Below are 21,952 nucleotides of genomic sequence, written 5' to 3' on the forward strand. Positions count from 1 at the left end.
GTCCCAGCAGCTGCCATGATCTGGCTGATCAGGGATGAGCTTAATGTGGTCAAAAGCCTGTTCCCAGTTCCACAAATAAGAGGTCTTCTTTCTTCAGTTTCCCCCATAGCACATGGACTCGCTGGTGCCTGTCTCAAGGAAGATACCCTATCAAAGATGGTGAAAACAAAAAAAGTTTATTTTAAATTGGAATTTAACACCTGCAGTTCTCAGGGGCAGTTGGCCAGTTAGTACAATCTCCCATCAGATTTGCTGGTTCATCTCTTTCAAGGTTGTAGGACACTGCCCTGAGATTCCAGAATCTAATCCTGGTTCCACTATCACCAGCTCGGTGGCCTTGAGTGAGGACTTTCTCTCTCAGGGCTTTACTTTCCTCCTCTGCAAAACAAAGGTTTGGAAGAGCTGATCTCTCCAGTCCATTAAGTTTCTAAATTGATTTAATTGTGTGGTTCTCTTTTCTGCTGCACTCATGTAGCATTCATTACAGTTAAGAAAGTAGACTGGAGAGCCAGATGGTTTGGGTTTAAAGGCATATTCAACCACTCTCACCTTGGAGATAAAGCTACGGATAAACGAAGGATACATGTGAGGTATTTTAATTAATTTAATTAAAATCAATTAATTAAATTTTAATTTAATTGATTTAAAATTAATACCAGTTAAGTGTTTAGAACACTTGCTTCTTAATCAAACCTCAATAACTGTTATTTACTTTTGGGCATTAGGCTCATTGTAGCTTTCATGAAGGCTGGGACCTTATTTCTCCTTTATTGATATACAAAATCCCCATATGCTAAACCTAAATTGAGTAAACCTGTGGGCAGTTTACCCCCAGGGTCTCTAAACCATATCAGAAGGACAGAAGTAACTGCCATTGAGGTTATACTCTGGGCCAGCCTTTATACCAGGTACACAAACACACTATCTCACAACAATGGTGAGAGAGAAGCATTATTCCCCACCACATCCCTTACCCCTCATTTTACTCCTAAGCAAATGGAGACTCAAAAAGATTAAAGCCACATGCTAGTAAGTAGTGGATTATGGATTCAGACCCATGTCTGTGGGACTCCAAAGCCCCTGCCCGGGTGGGCAAAATGAATTCCTCTGAAAAGATAATCCCAGATCAGTCAGGTGATTCTCAGGGCAGAAAACGTATTTACAGAAGAAAGCTGTCTTGTGGGGAGGGGACATTTCCCCTAAAGCTCTCTCCCTTTTCTTTCCTTTCTAAGTAAGCCAGGCTTAAGTATCCAAACCACAAACGAAGATGAAAGAATCTTGTTGATGAAGTCCTCCAATCTGGAAAGAAGATTTAAAAAAGAGAGAGAGAGGGAAATAGAAGAAGTAAAGAAAAGAAAAGAAAGAAAAGAACAGAGGGAAAGGGGAAGGAAACAATCCTTGACAAATATTTTCTGTTAATAAATTCCATTTTGCCTCTAAGATGTTTGCCAATTATCTAAGCAGGAAAAATTTTTCACATACCAGGGAAAACCATCGCCGAAAAGCCTGCCTCTCCAGTCCTCCTGCCTCAGCCTCTGTTTCTGTAACCTCCCAGGAGGCAGTCTCTGGAGGACTCTTGTAGTCTCCCCTTATGAAGACCATTTTCCAAGGAGGAGATTCAGGGGGATTTACACCTGCCCTTCTCCCAGACTGGGGGGAAGGTGTCCCAGTGGGTCTAGAGGTCTTCACTTGTCCACAACTTTTTCTCTCCCTCTTCCCCTCTCTCTCTCTGTGGCTGAACCAGAATGTAGAAAACTTTTTGTGGTCATTGCTCTCTTCCTTCCCCTTCCAGGTTTATCCACTTCTCCCTAATCTGAAGCAATGTTCTTCTACCCCCTTCATCTCCTCTCACTGTCCATCTCCCTTTTCTTCTTGTCCTTTCTCTTCTCCTTCTTCCTCTCAAATTTGGTTGGTTTTATTGGATTGGGAGGGAAGAGATTCTAAAACCCTCAGTATAATCTTCCTATACCACCAACCCTCTGTCTTCCTGCATTCATATATTCAAAGGATTTTGTCAAGGGACTACTGGTGGTTTCCATCTGTGAAAAGTGCATCAGGCCTCCAAACTGGGTTTGGAGACAATTCCAGCTAGTGCCAGGGATTCATTCATTTTGTTTTATTGAATTTGCTTAGGAATAAGATTTCTTGAAGATCCTGTGTGTAGATTTATGCCAAAACATATACCATTCAGACAGTCTTGAAGCCATCTGGGGAATATTTGAATGAAAAGAAAGGCATTTGTCAATATCATGCTGCCAAGCTGGAGAGCAAATATGGTCTAGTTAAAATTAAATGAGGCCAGAGGGTTGACTGTCTTTTCCCTGATGGACCATCTTTCAACCTCCAGCTCCACTTTTCCCTTCTGGAATAGAAAAAGGCTGGCTTCCACCGCAGGGTCCTCACCCAGCCCACCTGGGGGAGTGGTAGCTAATGAAGTTCCTTGTCTCAAAAGAGCATGTTCATGTGCCTATGGTCTGACGGTGGAATTGAGTTACTCTTATTTTTCTTTCTGGTGTACTTTGGAGACTTTTAGGAACATGCTGATTTCTTATTCTTTTTGGTCATAGAATCAGACCCTTTGGGTGGTGGGCAGGACCTCTCAGCATACCCAGGCCTAGCCTCTATTCAAGATAACCCTTTCTTTCTCCCTCTTTTCTTCTACTTGGCAAATACTTATGGACACTTACTGTGCTCTAAGCGTGGTGCTAGGTGCTAAAGATGAAAGGAAAAAATGAGACATATGAGGTTTTTGCCTTGAGGGATCTGATAATCTGGTGGAGGAGATGGAAGAGAACTGGCAGTGGGGGTCAGGCAGTACAGTGTAGACTGTGTTGCAAGAGACACCCTTAAACTTTCTGATAGCATGTGCTTTGTTCCTTGCCATTAAAAGCTTCATTTTTAGCATATGTCCTTTGACCCAGCAATTCTACTTCTTATTTATATGGGCAATAGCACATGTACGTGATTATTTGTTGTAGTGATGCTTATAATACCAAGTGGTTAGAAATATCCCTGAAGTCCATCAGTTGGGTACTGGCGAAATAAGTTATGGTATATCCATGCAATTGAATTTTACTCAGCTGCAAAGGAGAATGAGGAAACTCTTTGTGTGTTGACATGAAATAATCTCCATGAGACAAAAGAGAAAAAAGCAAGGTGAAGAGTAGGATGTTTAGTGTGTTACCATTTGTGTAAAGAGAAGGACAAAAGAGTGTGAATGTGTGTGTGTGTGTGTGTGTGTGTGTGCATGTGTGATTTTTTTATATAGAGAGTATCTCTGGAGGATATGAGACAGAGGCAATTTGGCTGGGGGCATGAGACTGGAAAGGAGATGGTTCATTGATCCTTTTTTGTAACTTCTGACTTTTAAGCCGGTGTATATAGTGCTTCTTCAAACATAAAAGAACAACAGGGAGAAGTAGGAACATAGGCAAACCAAAGTGTGCATGCCTTTTTTAAGGAGCTTGTTTTACCTGTTACTGCCATGTGCAGGTGCAGGGTCAGCATTGCCAGACCTACCAATTTTTCAAGAGAAGCTGGAAATAATAAGTTTAGGAAATCTTTCCACTTTAAAATGTTGCCTCAGATTGAAACAAAATAAAACAAGAAAAACAACCAGGTCAAATAAAGCAGGTCTATGAATTGTGTCTAATCTCAATCCATCAATTTGTAATTCTTGCCATGGGGACTCCAGGGTCCCTTAGGAAGTTTTGTCATTGTCAAGGAGAAAGATAAGTGAGGCCAGAAGAGATGATGGCAGGGCAAGGACAGCTGGGGTAGAGATTATTGAGGATGTGGCAGATAGAAGCAATAGGGTCTGGTAACTCTTGGTTGCAGGAAATGAGGGAGAAAGAGGTTGAAGAAGACTGTAGATTTTTAAGCTTGAATGGTTTGTTGGATGGAGTGACTAAAAAGCAAAATTGAATGAGAAAGAGCCCACAGAACTGTACAACACAAAGAGGGAACCCTAATGTAAATTGTGGGCTATGGTTAATACGGTCATAGTAATAATAATATTATTTTATCAATGGGAACAAAGATACCACTAATGCAAAATGTTAATAATAGAGAATCTGTGGATGCATGTATGTGTGGAACACTGTGCTTTTTGCATGATTTTTCTGTAACCCTTTGTGCCAGTTTGAAAGGATGATGTGCCCTAGAAAAGCCATGTTTTAATCCTGATCCATCTCATGGAGGCAGCCGTTTCTTTTAATCCCTATCCTATAGGTTGGAAGCTTGATTAAATTATCTCCATAGAGATGTGACTCACCCAGTTATGGATATTAACTTCTGATTAGAGGGAGATGTGACTCCATCCACTCCAGCTGGGGCTTGATTACTTTACTGGGATCCTTTAAAGAAGCAAACACTTTGGACAGAGCCATGAGAACCACGAAAGCCCACAGAGCCAGAGACCTTTGCAGATGAAGAAGGAAAACACCCCCAGGGAAGCTTTATGAAAGAAGAAGCCTGGAGAAAAAGCTAGTAGACATCACCATGTGCGCCATGTGCCTTTCCAGTTGAGAGAGAAACCCTGAACTTCATCGGCCTTTCCTGAGTGAAGGTAACCTCTTGTTGGTGCCTTAATTTGGGAATTTTTATAGGCTTCTTTAATTGGGACATTTTCATGGCCTTAGAACTGTAAACTTGCAACTTAATAAAGTCCCCCTTTAAGAAGCCATTCCACTTCTGGTATATCGCATTCTGGCAGCTAGCAAAGTAGAACACCCTTCAACTTCATATATGTGTGAATGGAATATATATGAATGGAAATGTCTCTGATATTAGGGAGACATGGGTTCCTACCCTTCCTAACCATTTGGGGTGGAATTTTGCTTTCTTATGCTTAAATGTGGATAGTGGTACCTTTCTTTTAAGATAAAGTGTTTATGGTGTTCGTAATACCCATTGTTGTCACAGGCATTTGCCATCTGGGTCGCTGGCCTCCGTTTCCTCTATTTCCGGCTCAGCAGCACCGTTTTCCTCTCAGTTCAGGTGGTGCAGGTAGAGCTGACTTTACCCCCATGAGAGAGAAGCAGAATATCAGGTTCCAGCCGATGGGTGACCCCCATAGTCCCGGCAACAATAACAGGGTCTAGGGGGGTTGTGCCACCCAATGCAGAACAATCTGAGCCAATAAGAGTCAAGTCTGGAAAGAGAAAGCCAGAGGGAGCAGCCAGAAGCTGAACATCAATGGAACCCAGAAGAAAAGCGGGGCCAGGAGACGCCCCTCTATGCGCTGTCATGTGGTGGAGGAGCAGAGGACCATCCATCACCGGCAGCCAGCCCCAGGCCAGCTTTCAGGAAGAAAGCCCTGCTTTGATGATGTCTTGATTAGGACTTTCTCTTAGCCTCAAACCCCACTTTTTACTTCCTTCAGGATCTAAAAGGCAAATGCTTAAAATGTAATAATAAATCAGTAGTTTTGGACTCAGTAATGTATAAATCTTGTGAAAAGAAATACATAAAGGGAGGGGTATAAAAGCATAGTTCCTGGTAAGTTGAAGTTAAGTTGCTATCAAACCAAATAAGACTGTGATAGAGTTAGGATGTTAAATTTAAGCTGCATGGTAACCACAAAGAAAATTTTGGAAAACAGGCGAAGTCATAGAGATGCAAAGTAGAGAACAGGCTACCAGGAGCAGGGAGGGAGGGGAAATGTAGAGTAAATGCATAATGTGTGTAGGGTTTCTGTTTGGGATGACAGGGAAGTTCTGGTAATAGATGATGGTGAGGGTTTTGCAATATTGTGTGTGTGATTAATCCCAATAAATTGTATACTTGGGAGTGGTTGAAATGCAAAAGTTTATGTCATGTATATATGTTTTCACAATTAAAAAAATAGAAAGGGCAACTAAAGAGTCAATGACAATTAAATGCAACATGTGATCAAGGAGGGGATCTAATGATGAGGAGAAAAGGCTCAAAAGGACATTATTGGGACATATGAAAAAATTGGAATACAGATTGTAAGTTTTCTGTCAATGTGAAGTTGCCTGACCTTGATAAATGCTCCTAAGTGAATAGCCTTGTTCTTAGGAAATGTGCATGACAGTATTAAGTGTTCAAGGAGCACAGTGTATACAACCCACACTTAAGTGTTCAGAAAATGGGTTGATCGAGCAAGAGAGACCAACAGGTGGATTGGTTGACATACAGAATGATAATTTGGCAAAATGTTAAGAATGGAGGATTTTGGTATCTGCAGGGGTAGAGGTATGCTGGAGTTCTCTATATGGGGTTTGTATTACTTCTGTTACTGTCTTATAAGTTTGACAACATTTAAAAACAAAAAGTTTAAAGAAAAAATTGGACATGTTAGGATGAAATGAACAAATGCCTTTAAAAAAAACCACAATTTACCAAGCTCATTAAAGAAGAAACAGAAAATCTGAATACACCTTCATCTACCAAAAAAAAAAAAAAAAAAATTGAATCCATTAATAGACACCTTCCTACCAAAAAAACTAGACATGATTGCTTCACTGGTGGAGTTGTATCAAACATTTAAGAAAGACATTATAGCCACCAAACACAAGCAGATGCAGGAAAAATGGGAACTTTTCTCATCTTATGAAGCCAGTGCAATTTGTATAACAAAACCCAAGAAGGATTACATAACAAAGGAAAATTACAGAGTAATCTTCTCATGACCATAGATGTAAATTCCTAACGTGATAATAGTAAATCTAACTCAGAATTTTTTTTTAAAAAGTCAATTCTGGCACTTCCCTTGGAATTAGAAATGGGGGGAGGGGGGAGGGGAGCCTGGACTGCTGAGGCCGCCCCCGCACCCCCCCCCCGTGAGATGGATCTGAGACCTGCGATGGAGCCGACCAAAGTGAGCAGAGTTGAGAAGTGGGGCCTCAATCCAGGCCTCACCGCCACGCCTGGAGTTTTCAGCTTACACACGAGCCAGTTCATTTCCTTTTGTCTTGAATAAATACAGTTTAAACAACAAACCAACACTAACAACCACAACCTGGGGAGAGGACGGGAAGCCACTAGGTAGGTCTCCTTGGTGTCTGGAGGACCCCCTCCCTCTCCCCAGCTTCCTTCATCCCCTGGGAGACCCGTATGTGTGTGTGTGTGCGTGCGCACGTGTGCACGCGCGTGTACGTGCATGGGGCAGAGGGTGGAGGGCAATAGCGGGGTCGTTAACTGCTGAGAATTCTCTGTTACTGCCCTGTGACCCTATAACGAGCCTCTTCTAGATTAGAGAGAATGTGGCCCTACAGCCCAGGGTGAGTCAGAGATGAGAGGCAGGGAGGGGAAGAGATGCAGAGACGTGGAGCTGGAGCCAGTCCGAGACTCTGGAGGGAGGTGGGGACATTGAGGCTGTTTCTAAATTCCTGCCTGGGGACTTGGAGGGGAGGCGAGGCTCGGGATCCCAGGCCCCGGAAGACGGCAGGCCCCTACTAGAGCGGCGCAGCTTCTGCGGCAGCCCTGTCACGTAGGCCCTCTTAGCGCTGCAACAACAGGCCCCACGCTGTGGCACCTGCAGAGAGACATCAAAGGGGGTGAAGTTGTTGGGGCCGGTGGGAGGTGAGGCCTGGGGCGGGCGGGCCTGGAACTCCCGGTGAAAGAATGAGGGCCTGGGAAGTGTTGGGTTGAAGTCTGTGTGAATGTCTGTCTCCCTGTTTAAACTATTGGGGTGGGGCCCACAGCCTAACTCATCTCTGTAACCCTCAGAGGAAGCCAGGAAGTGCCTGGCACAGAAGAAGCCTGGATTAAACTGTGTTTTGAACAGAAACAAACTGGAAGACTTCAGGGGCCTGTCTCTCTTCTTCCTGGACAGAGCAGCTGTAAGTGAGTGGGCTGACCTTGGGACTGAGGACTTTGGACATATCCTGGTGTGAAGAAAGAGGGAGGAACTGATACCCCTTGGAGAGATGGTGGAGTGCTGAGAGTGTCGACAGGGAAACAGAAGGGGCCAGTTCCCCTGACCCAGGGTCTCCCAGCCAGGTTTCGCGGAGACAAGGGGACAAGCCTGTCAGCTGGAGGGTTGTGCTTGGAGGAGAGCAAGATGTAGGAGCTTACTGGCCTCTCAGCCCAGCTTCCCCAGCCCTGCGTTCAAGGACCGATGGTTATGATCACAGCCCAGCCAGGCTATGACACGTCTGAATGATTCCCATTTTACAGCTTCTAAATGGTCCTGCCCCCATCCTGTCCTTGCTCCCCTCTCATTGAGGTGCGTGGAGAGCGAGCCCTATGTCTAAGTGATTTGAGTTGGGGTGAGAAGGAATGAGATGCCACCCATACCTCAAACCCCCTTTTGATGAGTAGGAAATCCCATCAACTTCCAAAAGAATGGGAGAAAAGCAACTGCTGGAAGGGCAGGATTGGAAGATGTAAAGCTTCTTGGAATAATTAAAAACCAGGATTTTAGCCTTCACAACCTCATTGATTAGTAGAGGGCTCTTGAGCAATTCAAACAACTGTATCCGTTCATTCTACAGACATTGAGTGATTACTCTGTCAGGCACGGTGCTAGGAATTGGGGCTGCAAAGCTGAATGAGTAAGATTTTCTACCTTCGAGGAACTCACAGGCTAAATGGGGAGATGGACAAGCAGCCAAGCAACGAGTTATACTATAGGTGGTACGTGTTTAAGATGGGTAGTAACCAGGTACAACAGGACTTGCTTCCCCAGTGGAGCCTGCAGTACCAGATCATAAAGGGAACGTAGGGAGGCTTTGATGTGCCTGACCACAGTCTCATCTTGGGCAGAAATTTGGACCCAGGTCGGGCTCCAAAGCATATGTCCTTAAACCACTGAGCAGTGGTCACACTTCAGGGAGCATTAGAATTAGAACCTGGTGGCAAGCTTATTAAACAAGGAAGATCCCCGGGCCTGACCCCAGGAGTTCTGATTCAGTGGGCTTTGAAAAGTGCGGTGCATTGATTCTGATGCAGATGGACCATGAAACATGCCGTCTCTAAAGTCCCTGACAGCTCTATGTACTAAAATTTTCCCAGTTGTAAGTTGTTTCCTTTGAGCTAATAGAAGTGCTGTGATAGAGCCTGGATTTTGGCTTCTCTCCCAAGGTGCAGGCTTCAATTTTTTCCCCTATGGGGCCAGCTAGTAATAGTTTCCAGGTTCTCTGTCTGTTTGACAGACAACACATCTATTCACAGTTATTCTGTGAAACCGTATAAAACAGCAATAATGGGGTCTAAATAAAACGTTTCTCCATTACCCAAACACCTAAATATCCCAAGTTTTAAAAAGCAGTATAGAGTGTTGGTTAAGAGCTCAAACCTGGAGCCAGCTTTCCTAAGTTTCAAATCTGAGCTTTTCCATTTACTAGCTCTGAGACCTTAGACAATTTACCTTACCTTTCTGTGCCTCAATGTCCTTAAGTGAAATGGAGCTGATAATAACAGCATGTTAACCTCAAAGGTTGTTACAAGGGTTAAATGAGTTAATATGTGAAAAACACTTAGCAAGGTGCCTAGCACTTATAAACAATCAAGAATTGTTACCTGTTATTAACAAAGCTGAGTGCACACAAAATATTTAGGAGCTAAAAATCAAGATGGAACTGAAAACTAGAAAAATAAGCAGTTGTGCTGTACCTTGCAGCTACCATGGGGCGAAGGGGTATTGCTGGGTTGCTCTTGTTAACCCAGGGACTTGGGTTTTGATACTATGCAGGAATAGGAAACAAGATCTTGAAACTCTGGGGAGGTGGAGTGTTGACACTGAGACTTTCACATAAAGTTAGGATCTTCGAAGCACAGCATTCATAAAAAAATTGTAGACTGGAAAAACATTCTCTCTAGAATAGAGAGATGACAAGAAAACTTGTTTATCTTGAGCTGAGCTCTTGGTCAGGAGAGAAAATATCTCCCTTAAGAATTCAAAACCACTGGCATGAGCCTTTAATAGGCTAGAGGTTTGAGTAAACAGTTCCTGAACAATCAGAAACCCTTATGCTAAGAAATAAAATAAAATGTGATATAGGCCAATTATTATTACTCTGTTAGAAGCAAGCACCTTGATTATCCTCGTTTCTCCAGATAAAGCCCTGCTAAAGATGAGTTCACAATCCAAAATCACACAACATGCAAGGCAATAAAAAACCATGAGTAAGAGCCAGCAGATCCAACAAACAACAGGATTAGAGCTTCAAGAACCTTAGATGTAGAACCATCATAAGAGATGCTAAACGGAGTATATTAAATAATCAATGACATAAACTAAGGCTTTAAAAACATAAGAAATATCTAGGAAATGAAAAAATCAAGCAGATTTGAAAAAATAGAACAAATAGTACTTTTTCAGGGAAATAAAAATATAAAATATCATTGAAATTCAAAACTCAATAAACAATATTTCCACAGTTAAAAAAAGAGGGTGGGAATGAAGAGACAATGACAATGAAATGCAATACATGATCTTGAGCTGGATCTGATAATAGAGGGGAAAATGCCCAAATGCCATTATTGGGACATATGAAATTGGAATATAGGCTGTAAACTTTATATCAATGTTTAATTTCTTGAACTTGATAACTGTACTTAACAAAGTACAGTTAACTAAGATAGCTAACATAAGTTAATGTTCTTGCTCTTAGGAAGTATACATGAAAATATTTAGTGTTTAAGGTGCATAATGTACATAATTAAGCTACTCTAAAATGTTAAGAAAATAAATTTAGGTAGATAGATAGATAGTTAGATAGATAGAAGATAGATACATAGATTAATAGATAAAACTGACAAACAAATTGATGGATAGATAGAATGATAAGACAAATATGGGAAAATGTTAAATGTTAGTGGATGTGGGAACCCAGGTGGGTGGGTCTATTGGAATTCTCTGTATGGATTTTTATGATTTTTTTGTAACTGTTTCATAAGTTGAAATTATCCTCACATACAAGTTTAAAGAAACAAACAAACAATAACAACAAAAACTCAATGAGGAGACTAAATAGATTAGACATAGCTGAAGAAAGAATTGGTGAACTGAAAGATAAATCTGAGGATATTATCCAGATGGACCCCAGAAATAGAAACCATGAAAGAGATGTGAGGAGACACGGAGGATAAATTGAAAAATTCTAGCATATACCTAATAGTATGAATAGAAAAGAAAACAGAGAGAACAGGGTGAGGAACTGTTTGAAGAGAAAATGACTGAGAATTGATAGATAAGCATGTTTAGATTCAGGAACCCAAACTAGTTAAATGAAACCAAAGTCCTCTTTTTGATATACCATAGTGAAACTGCAAAACACCTAAGACAAAGAGAAGTTTTATAAAAGAAACCAGAGAGAAAAACTGAGCTTTATTACTATTGAGAACACCATGCAAGATGTCATGAAGTCCACATGACCTGGGTGCTCACAGGATCTGCATCCCAGGAGCAGAGCCTGCACACTGAGGAACCTATGGATTTTTTTTTGTTTGTTTGTTTGTTTGTTTGTTTTTTACATGGGCTGGGGCCGGGAATCGAACTGGGGTCCTCCGGCATGGCAGGCAAGCACTCTTGCCCGCTGAGCCACTGCGGCCCGCTCCATACATGGGCTGGGGCCGGGGATCGAACCGGGGTCCTCCGGCATGGCAGGCAAGCATTCCTGCCCGCTGAGCCACCGCGGCCCACCCTGGAACCTATGGATTTAATGTCAGACAGTTGGGGGGCAGAGGCAGAGATCAAGGATAACTTCAACAGTAGGCAGAGGATTTGGACTTGGTACAGAAGGCTGTGAGAAGCTCTTGCATTGTTTCAAGAATCCAATGAGATAAGATAAATATGCTTGTTAACTATAAAGTATTTTCCACAGTGTTTTGCTGTGACTGTTATGTGGAAATGTGCCTATTCTGGGACTCTGTGTTCTCAACTTCAAACTGCTGTTTTTTTGTTTTTCTTTTTTAAATAGCACAGAGAGGTTTTGCAACAAACAGCCTGAGGTACTTTGAGAAAAGTGTTAAATCAGTTTTAAGCAAATGCTTGCTGTTTCACTCTAGATTAACTGTCCCATGTGCAGTGTTGACATGTTCTGAGGGTTATGGCATGCATTATCCCACTTCCTTTTCCCTCTCTATTGCTAGGTCAGATGAGGCTGACCCTACTTGGAAAAACTCCTGACTGGGTCAACCAAGGGTATGCCCTGGTAGGGGCTGGGAGGAATAGCAGTGGTCCCTGAAACTCTGAATTCACACACAGGTTTTTGATTCTCTGTGGCCTCCAGTCTTCTGGGCTGTTGTCAACAAATGGAAAGTTGGGAAGCATTTGCTCAGGAAGCCACAAGAAAGAATCATGCACAGCCTGCCAAGGAATGTGAGTGAATTAGCAAAGGCTGGGAAATGAAGAGATATGCTGGGTACCATTAAACTCACCCACCCTGGAATTTTAGCTTGACATGGGGGCACATTTGGTCCAAGCAGAGCTTGCTCTTTCAACATAGTTTTCTTGAGTAATGACTATATGACTGCCACTACTCAGTGTACTAGGGACACTACAACATCCAAGCAAAGTCTCAGACCTCTCAGAGCTTGGAGTATAGTGAGAGATGCAGACAATTTATCAAGCAATTATGATAGTTTAAAGAGTGTTATATAATAGAGGAGGTATAAAGCACTGTCTAGACTTGGCAGTGGGGTGGCTAAGCTGAAGATTGAGAGAAATAAGTAAAAGAAGCTGAAGGAAGGGAAGTGCATGTTGTTCAATTCAAAGAAGTGTACATTGTTCAATTTTTCCAGACCAATGGGAGAGGTGAACAGTGAGAACTACTGCAGGTAAGGCAGGCAAGGCCCAGAGTGGGCCAGGCCCTATTAGTTACCATTAGAGTAAGCCTTGATCTCAAGGTCTCTTGGGGCCATTGAAGTGTTTATGGAGAAAAGTAACCTAACCAGATTTTATTAGAAAGCTCCCTCTGCCTGCTGTCTGTGGATTTAATTAGAAGGGAGAAATGGGAGGCAGGAAAATCCATCAGGCAGCTATCGTCTTGGTTGTTGGCTGAACCAGTTGGCAGCAGTGGAGATGGGAAATGGGAGGATTCAAGAGATTCTTTGGCAAGAGAACTGATTGGGCTTGGTGATTGGATTTGGACTTTGAGGGAGAGAGGGGACTCAGGATGATGTTCAGGGTCCTGTTTAAGCATCTGGCAGATGATAGGAGGAAAATACCTGTTCTTAAGACTTCCAGGAGGCAAAGGAAGAAAGAAAGTGATTAGACAAGAGTTAGGAGAACAGATCAGAGAAGGCTCAAGGAAACACAAGGCTTGCTTCATGGGTGTACAACTTAGACTGTCTCACAGGATCCTGCCCTCAGAGCGGCCACTTGTTTGATTTAATGCTTAGATGTTGCACTTGAAGTTTTCAGTAAGTTTATTTTTGAAGTTGTGTTTTGTGAGTGCAGACTAATGGACAGTGGAACATGCTCATTAGCAGAGGAGACATCCAATATGTATAACTGCCACCATTCCTTGCTGTCCTGTTCACATATAGTGTTTGTGATGCTCCGTAAGTGTGGAATTCTGGTGGGCCCACAGTGTGCAGGCATTCAGCAAGACTCAAACTGGGTACAAGATAAATGTATCTTGTACATTTATGAAATCTATGGAAGCTGGTGGTTTTGAGTCTCACTGAACTCTCATGCATTATGGGTCTGCCAGAATTCTGTTCTCATGTTCCATATCAACATGTCTATGACTAAGCAAGCAGGAGGACTGACTGCCCCAAGAGACTTTATTTTCTGTTTGAACCAGAGTTTGCTTCAATTGCAGAAAGGAGGCAGTGTCGTTCTCAGAAACATGAGTTTCTTTTTCAGAAACATGAATTACCAAGGAACTCTGCCATTTCCTTTCTTACTCATGCTACTTCCCTGTATTAGCCAACCACATATGCTGAAAATGATGACCCAGAAGGAAAAGGAAAGATAGGGCAATGCATTGTTCCTTTCCTTTCCTTCCTACTTCATTAGTAAGGTGAAGGTAAAGAGTGTGGGAGAAAGTTCAAAGGTGATGGTAGAGTTATACAGAGAAGGTAGGGCTTAACAAACGAGTATGATTGCTAAATCATTATATTGATATTTCTTTTAGTCTCTGGTATCTTGGAGTAGTTAGAAGTAAAAACCTAAAACTATGGAATTGTAACCCATGCCAAACCCTGATATCTGTTCTACAACTAATTGTTGTGATATGCTTTGAACTGTATTGCTTTTTTGTATATATGTTATTTCTCACAAAAAAGAAAATATTTTTCTAGCCTCCAGTGTTTTGGAGCAGCTAGGGGAAAAAATCTGGAATAGTGGAATGGTAATCTCTAACAAATTCTGAAATCTGTTCTGTAACTATTTGTTGAAAAGTACTTTGAAAACCATTGCTTTTTCTTTCTTTTCTTTGCATATATGCTATATTTAACAATGAAAAAAGTTAAAAAAAGAAAAGAGTGTGGGTACAATAAATATCAAGAAGTGAAAAAAACTGTTAATTTTGTGCAGTATTCTCATTGTGTGTTAAAAATGAAATGTATAGGCTTATACTAGCTACAAAATACAAACTGTAATTTTGGTGATTCTGCATATGAGTTAAGCACTCTTATATTGCATTTAAAACTGCCATGGCACAATACAAAGAATGGTAAAATTCAGGCTAATAATCTAAATTTTGATTTTTCTTTACTCACAATAAATAGTAAATAACACCATGACAAGTTGAGAGAGAGACCACAGAAGAAAAGGAAAAGCTTTATGATTTAGTACCTTTCAAGGCACTTTTTTCCTGCTTTTTAACAAAGGCCCTGCATTTTCTCTTCAGACAGAACCCCACAAATTATGTAGCTGAGACTGAGGAAGCTTTTGGAACTAGAACACAAGGGATGGCTTGGTGGACTAAAGGAGACAGCTATAGGGAGACTCCAGATAAACAATTTTAGTCTCTTCTTTGCCTTGACCTAGCCACTTGCTTTCAGGCATTTTGCTTCTCTGTATCTGAGTTTCTTCCTCTTTTTTAGTTATTTATTCATTTTACATGGGCAGGCACCGGGAATCGAACCTGGGTCCTCTGGCATGGCAGGCAAGCATTCTTGCCTGCTGAGCCACCACAGCCTGCCCAGTTTCTTCCTCTTTAGACTGAAGACTTTGGACTAGTCATCTCTAGCTTTTACACACCCTGGCTAGCAGCTTTTATTTGATTAGGAGGAGCACAAAAAGGCAAGACTGGTAACTGATGCTGGGTAGTCAGACACCAGTGGGTAAGTTTACCTTGCCCTCTTTGGCATGTCAAGATCAAATCTCATTTCAAGACTTAATCTCTATGATTCAGCAATGAATTGATTGAAAGAAATAGCTCAATAAAATGTCTTGACAAAGGCCCCTTAAACCTCACTGAACTGAGTTGGGTTTGAGCAAGAAAACAGACAAGGTGGGCAATACCTAGTAAATTTACTTAGACTTATACCCCAGAACCTGGAAGTTCTCAGAAATCTTGGACACATGCCATATGGATTTCTGGGAGAATGCCTAAGAAGCCAGGGGGTAGAGAAAGTGCAAACCACTCTAGAAAGACCTAAGACTGACCAGTGCGCCTCTTTTCCTTGGTTTGGGTCTCTTTTATATCAACAGGGAGTGGAGCACCATTAAGTACCCAGCCACATGCCAGCTTCTCCCTTGGTCCTTGCCCAAGCTTCAGGTGGACATTTTTCAGAGCCAGCACTCAGTGTGCTTTGCTGATGGACACTCAGCCCCTATTCTCAATCCTACCTTTGGCTTGCCCCTTTTCAGACTTTAGGAACCATGATTTCCCTCCAAATCTACGAGAGTTAGGGAACAACATTCCTCCCAGGACAACCAAATAATTGCCAGGGTTTTCAGAAAAGATATTTCGGTACTGTCACTGCCTCTCCCTGGGTGACCTTGACCAAGTTGCTTCATCTCTCTGGGACTCATTTGACCTGTGTGTAGCAGGAACATGGTGTAGAGAAAGGCAAGTTTAAGTGATTGATATTACAGCTACCAAAGAACCTTTGCATGTAAAAAGATGTAAGTGTGGAGCTGCTCTGGTTGAAGGTACGGAAAGATAGAGAGGGATAACCTTGAGTCCTAACTCACCACTCACCTACCCTCATGACCCACTGGTGCCCATGAAGCGCTAGACTTCTAGAACGCCCAGGATACCCCAGGAAACACAGACTGAAAACTCTTCTCATTTTAGAGATTAAGAAGGGTGAGGGACTTGCCTGAGGTCATATAAATTAGTGCCATGATGGAATTAGTGGTCATGATGGAATTAGGACCCAGGTCTCCTACCTCTAGTTCAGTGCTCTTTCCCTTCACTCTTTTGTCCCAATCTTGCTGAGGTCACTTTTTGTTTATTGAGTGGGAAACACCCTACAAGCCCAAACATGAGCTCTGCCCTCTGGGAATGGAAACAGCAGCCCACGCACAAATTGTTGCCACTGCCTGTGCAATAGTATCCACACAGAATGTCAGATTCTGACCTTGGAGGTTATTTTTGTTTATAACCAAGTAGGAGATTCTTGATAAAGTTTTGTCAGGGACTTGGATGAGCCATTAGTTGAGTCACAGTGTCAGCATTTGTCCTCTGTGGCAGAATAGCATTTAGTTATGCACAGTCCCATCCTTTTATGCTTATTGATCTTATCTCCCCCACCAGATACTCTACTCCATAAAAACACAGATACTTAATGCCTAGTTTGGTGTTCTGAACACAGTGTAGTAGCTTTTGTTTGATCATCTAGGGCAGGAAAAGGCAAGGCTGATAACTGATATTGGCTGGTCAGTCACCATTTAGCATTTCATGATCAAATCTTCATTCAAGAGATAACCACCATGATTCAATAGCAATGCGTTTTATTTCAAGAAATATTCATTAACATGTTCTGGCTAAAGTGGGCTCTTAGATAACAGTACTTAGCTAATAATGCTTGTTCTCAAAGTCATTGAAAGTATCTCTAATCACAAAATGGGAAGGAGAGCAAGGTGGGAAGAGAATTCCAGAAGTAGGCAAACTTTTCAAACCTGTCTGAAGGGGTATGGCACTGCTGACCCAGTATGGCAGAAGTGGGAAGAAGCTAAGCTGGCTTCAAGGTAGCCAGTGGGAGTGTGCTGCAAATAGCAGCTACCATTTGGAGCAATTACTGTGTGGGAGGCCCTGTGCTCATCTCTGTGGATGTGTTATCTCAGGTGATACTAAAACAACTTCGATGGACTTATTATTTCTCCATCATACTGATGACGGAACTGAGGCTCAGAGAAGGAATGGAGCTTGGATGAGGCCTGAGAGCTGTGACCAGAATCTTAGAGTATCTGATTCCAAAGCCCAAGTTTATAACCTCCATTTGGGGATGACCATGGGCAGTAGAATTGGGTTTTGAAGCTTGAGTATCACATTTGTTGACATCCCTCTGCCTGGTCTTTCCCCTTCAGCTGCCTCCCCCTCCAGCTGCCTCCCAAAGAATTTAGTAAAGAGGGCACTAAGTGAAATGGCTAGAGAATGTAGAGCCAGTGGGTTTGTAAACCAGACACATTAACATGGCCCAGAGTCCTCTGGGGGCGGGGGAATAGGGTGCTGGCAGAGACATGAACAAAGCCAGAGATGGAGTAATGAATACAGGCAATCTGCAAAGTTTATCCAAAAGATTTTAAATTGGGAACATTGTGATCATACTGAGCAATCACTCAGATGCAGACATGATGAACTAAAGCTTTTCTCAAAGCCTCTAGGGACACTAACAGGGTTGGGTGGTTACTCATGGATCTGGGGTTGAATCCCAGCTATACCACTTATTAGCTAAGGGACTTGGGGCAAATTACTTAAACTCCTTAAACCTCAGTTTCCCATCTGTATCTTAGAATAATAACACCTATCTCAGAAGGTTGCAAAGATCAGATGAGATTTTTGTTGAGTGCTCGTCATAAGATCTGGCATATTAAAAACATTCAATAGGGCAATGTGATGGTAGCTCAGTGGCAGAATTCTTATCAATCATGCCAGAAACCTGGGTTCGGTTCCCAGTGCCTGTCTACGTAAAAAAAAAACATTCAATAAATAGTTGCCATTATTGTGATTATTATTAATATTATTCAGTTTCAGCATCTCATTAAGTTAAGTAGAATTTTTTTTACAACTGAAGTGACTGTCCCTTAGTTCAGTCATAACCTTTAGTGACCTTCTTCAGTTCCTGGATGCTTCAGATTCACGTGCATCAATTTGCTTTTACACTCTGGTTCACACACACTTTGCACATTTGCGTGTCTGGAGGCCCACCCGAAACACCCTGGTGGAAAGACAATTGTGTGGGCTCTTTCCAAGGATGGATTGGGTGGTAGCTCATCAGGAAATTACCCAGACCTGTAACCTTCTTGAAAACTATTAAAGCTACCTGAAGATTAAAAATTTTAAAGTCAGTTCTTCAATTCTCACCAGCCTTCAGACAACTACAGATTCAAAATATTTGAGATCAAATGTTCTATGGATTTTAGAGGTTATCTGGTTCCAACCTCTTCATTTTACACATCAAACAACGAGTCCAAGAAAGGGTGGAACTTTTGCTAGAATCACAGATTATTTGAATTGCAAGAAACTAAACACCACACAGAGCTGAGAATGACACCAAGTCAGGAGAGTCTTTGGATCTTGATGTCCTCTGACTCCTGCTCCCTCCATGCCTGTGGCACTCTGATAACAGTCAGAAAGGTTCTGGGAGCTCTCCCAGGGTCTTTCTACCTCTGTCTCTGTCTCTTGGTGTCTCCCCTCTTACATGCATGGATGATTCTAGCACAGACTCATGGTCAAAACAAAGCCCATGACTTCTATGCCTTTTTATGCTCCCAGGGCTCAGTGTTTCTGGAAAAATTAAGTTGTACCTTCCCTAGATACAAGTTTTTTAAAAAGTTGGCGGCGGGGAGGCTACTTTTTGAGCCTCTTTAGTTCGTTGAAACTTTCTTCTTGGGGCATTTCTCACAACTCTGTCAGAGGTGGATGGTACAGAGATGTTGAAGAAACAAAATCAGGGGAGAGGAAACATTAACCCAAATCCAAAAGATGGAGACAGGTCTATGAGGAAGCTAATGAGAAAGGGTGAGGACCACATCTGCCTTGAACACCGTGGTATCTACAGCAATCAAACCTGAAGCTCAGTGAATATATACAGAATGAATAAATAAATAGATTGAGGGAGGGAGGGAGACAGGGAGATTCAACCTATTAGGTCAGTTAGAGAGCTGAACCGGGAGAACTAATTTGGTCAAAGAGCCATTTAGGTATGTGCAGGAAAGAAGAGAAGAACTAATGAACACAGAGCCTCAATGCGTGTCTGACCCTGTGCTTGGCCCTTCCGTGTGGCATATCACAGAATCCTCATTACCACCCTGTGGTACAGGCAGCCCCATTTCACAGCTAAGGACACTGAACTCCAGAGCAGGTTTTATGTTTGGCCAGAGAAAATATCTTCTAGGAAAGAGTCCATACTAATGATTCTCTTTCCCTAGACATCTCGTGTGCTGGTTCTTCTCCATTTGCTCCCACTCCCCACCAGATCCATCCTCTGCCCCTTCCTGCCCTGCTTCATCCTTGGAGCCTGACCTCTGCAGACTGCATCACCCATGTGCCCTTTCCCTGGCCTTTCTGTCTGGGTTTGACCAGTTGAGATTGGATGGCAGCAGCTGAAAGGGAGATTGAGGCATTTATTGCTATGCTCCCTTCCTGCTTTACCTCTGCTCTCTCAGTGGCTTGGATCCTCTGTGGCTCTAGTTCTTGTCAGATAGCCCCTCCACCAGCACTCCTGCTCTACCTGGGTTCAGGTAACAAAATTCTTTAACTTTGTCCTAAAAGCATGCTATTGGTTCCCCATTTTTGCTATGCTCTGGGTGCTTCACCATCTCTTCCTGGTTCTTTGAACCCTGCTCATTAAATAGTCCTTTCATTCTTCAGTTAACCCCTTCATGCCCTTCTCCTCTGAGACTTCATTCCCTCAGTTTCCAAAATCTACAAGCCCAAAGCTTCCCACAATTCCATGCCCACTCCACCGAATTCTTCCCGACGTCTTCAGTGAATAATAATGGTTTGTTCCCACTGCTCGGCTGACTGCCGGGATAGCAGTCTCCGGCTCTGTCATCTTGTGGTTCAGTGATAGATCAGGATGTCAACCTGCTCATCTTGCCAGGAGAGGAAGGAACGCATTAGCAGTTAGAATCCAAAAATCATAAACATGTTTTAGTTGGAAGGACTCTTAGAGGGAGAATCTTATTCTACAAATAAGGAGGTGGATACTCAGGCCAGGGAAGAGCCTTGCTCATAGTCACCGGTTACAAGGTGGCAGAACCAGGTCCAGAGTTGAGTGAAATCTTTCCAATGACTTTTCATCTCACTCAAAGTTAAAACTAAAACCCTATACAATGACCTCTAAGCTCTGTCTCCTCTTAATACCTCCACGACTTCACCTTCTACTACTCTCATCCTCCCGTACCCTACTCAAGCACACTGGTCTTCTTGTCAAGCACACTGGCCTCCTTGTTGGGCCTCTAACCTGCCAATCATGCTCCTGCCTCAGGATCTTTGCACCTGCTATTCCCTTTGCCTGGAATGTGTCCCACCCACACTCCTTGCCCCACCAGATATCTAAATGACCTACTCTTCATGTTCCTCAGATCTTGACTCAAATCTTCCAGTGAGGTCTTCCTTGGTTACCCTATCTAAACTTTCCCACCCCCACCCTCAATCTCTAGCTCCTTTTTAAAAATTTTTTCTCAGCGCTTGACCATCTATCATATTATGTATTATATTTAGTTTCTTATCTTCTTTGTTGTTTGTCTACGCTCATTAGAATGTAAGCTCCATGAGGATAGGAATGTTTCTTCAGTGTGTGCACTGCTAAATGCCCAGCACCAAATGCAGCACTTGGCACATAGTAGGTACTTTTTGTGTATATGTATATATACACAAAATGACTAAATAAATCCTTTGGAACAGAATTGAAATGCCAATTATTTGCCAAAAGAAAGATCAAGGGTTCCTGGTTAGCACTACTGCCTCCAGGAGTGGTACTTCACCAGAGGAGGCTGGGCTTCCCCCAGCTGGGAAACTTCATTGGGTGGTCTCCCTGGAGTTGGGTAAAGTTCGCTTGGTTGCCCCAAGGCCCAGTTAGAGCATGGTTAAAGAGAGGAGCCAAAATACACACGAAAGAAACCATGTCCATGTGCGTGAAATCCAAGGAATCCCTGCCACAATGCCCTAAATTGGTTTAGTTACCCTCTATTTTCTTCTTTTCTCCACGAGAACCACTGATTTAACTTTCTTGCTCTGACCCTAGTTGATAGTTGAGGATGAGTTTGCATCTGGAGCAAAGATGAGTCTCCTTGCCTTTATTTCCCTGCTCTGGGTGGCCACTGGAGACCCAGACCCCAGTACTTTAGCCACAGGATATGGGACTCAGGGCCCCTCAGATTGGCTTCAGTATGGTATTAAGCAACAAAACGCTCATTTGCAAAAAACTAACTGGGAAGAGTTATGAGGAGGCAGTATCAGAAACTGGTAAAGGCAGTCCTCTAGATCCTGAGACCTGCAGTTGAATTCCAGCTTCACCACTTACTGGCACCATAACCTTGGAAAAAATCCAATAGACTGTCATGCTTCAGTTGCCTTTTTTTCTAAAATGTGGGTCATAATAACATAACCTGCTCCACAGAGCCCTTGTCAGGATGAAAGGAGATTGTGCATTCAAGGGATTAACACAGAGCTTGATGCATGGAAAACACTCCGTGGTTATCTGAGTGGAGGGAGGTCTCTGTTCTGATTTTCAGACCTCATTTGGATCTCTACGGAGGGTAACATGCGATTCCCCGAAGGAAAGACTGTGGGGAGTAGGAAGTCCCAGAATGGAGCGACTGGGGGGGAGGGTAGTCGAGGTGGGGGAAGTATCCCAGGATCTGCTGCAGGAAGTACGATTGTTGCATCTCTGGCAAGAGCCCTAAACTCTT

At 42.7% G+C, this 21,952-nt stretch overlaps 1 protein-coding gene across 2 annotated transcripts in view; it reads left to right on the forward strand.

The window, feature by feature from the left end:
- The first annotated feature begins 7,134 nt into the window (after positions 1 to 7,134).
- Positions 7,135 to 21,952, forward strand: part of IGFBP2 (insulin like growth factor binding protein 2) — a 91,581-nt gene continuing 76,763 nt past the window's right edge. The window contains exons 1-2 of one of the 2 annotated variants that reach the window (XM_077155075.1): positions 7,135 to 7,247; positions 7,696 to 7,808. In XM_077155075.1, coding sequence (XP_077011190.1) covers positions 7,228 to 7,247; positions 7,696 to 7,808 — 133 coding nt within the window. In that variant the 5' untranslated portion in view covers positions 7,135 to 7,227. Of the gene's footprint in view, positions 7,327 to 7,695; positions 7,809 to 21,952 lie in introns of both variants that reach the window. The other variant, XM_077155074.1, reaches the window with a different exon arrangement.

Source organism: Tamandua tetradactyla, chromosome 3 (assembly GCF_023851605.1).
Source record: "Tamandua tetradactyla isolate mTamTet1 chromosome 3, mTamTet1.pri, whole genome shotgun sequence".
In the NCBI taxonomy this organism is placed as follows: domain Eukaryota; kingdom Metazoa; phylum Chordata; class Mammalia; order Pilosa; family Myrmecophagidae; genus Tamandua; species Tamandua tetradactyla.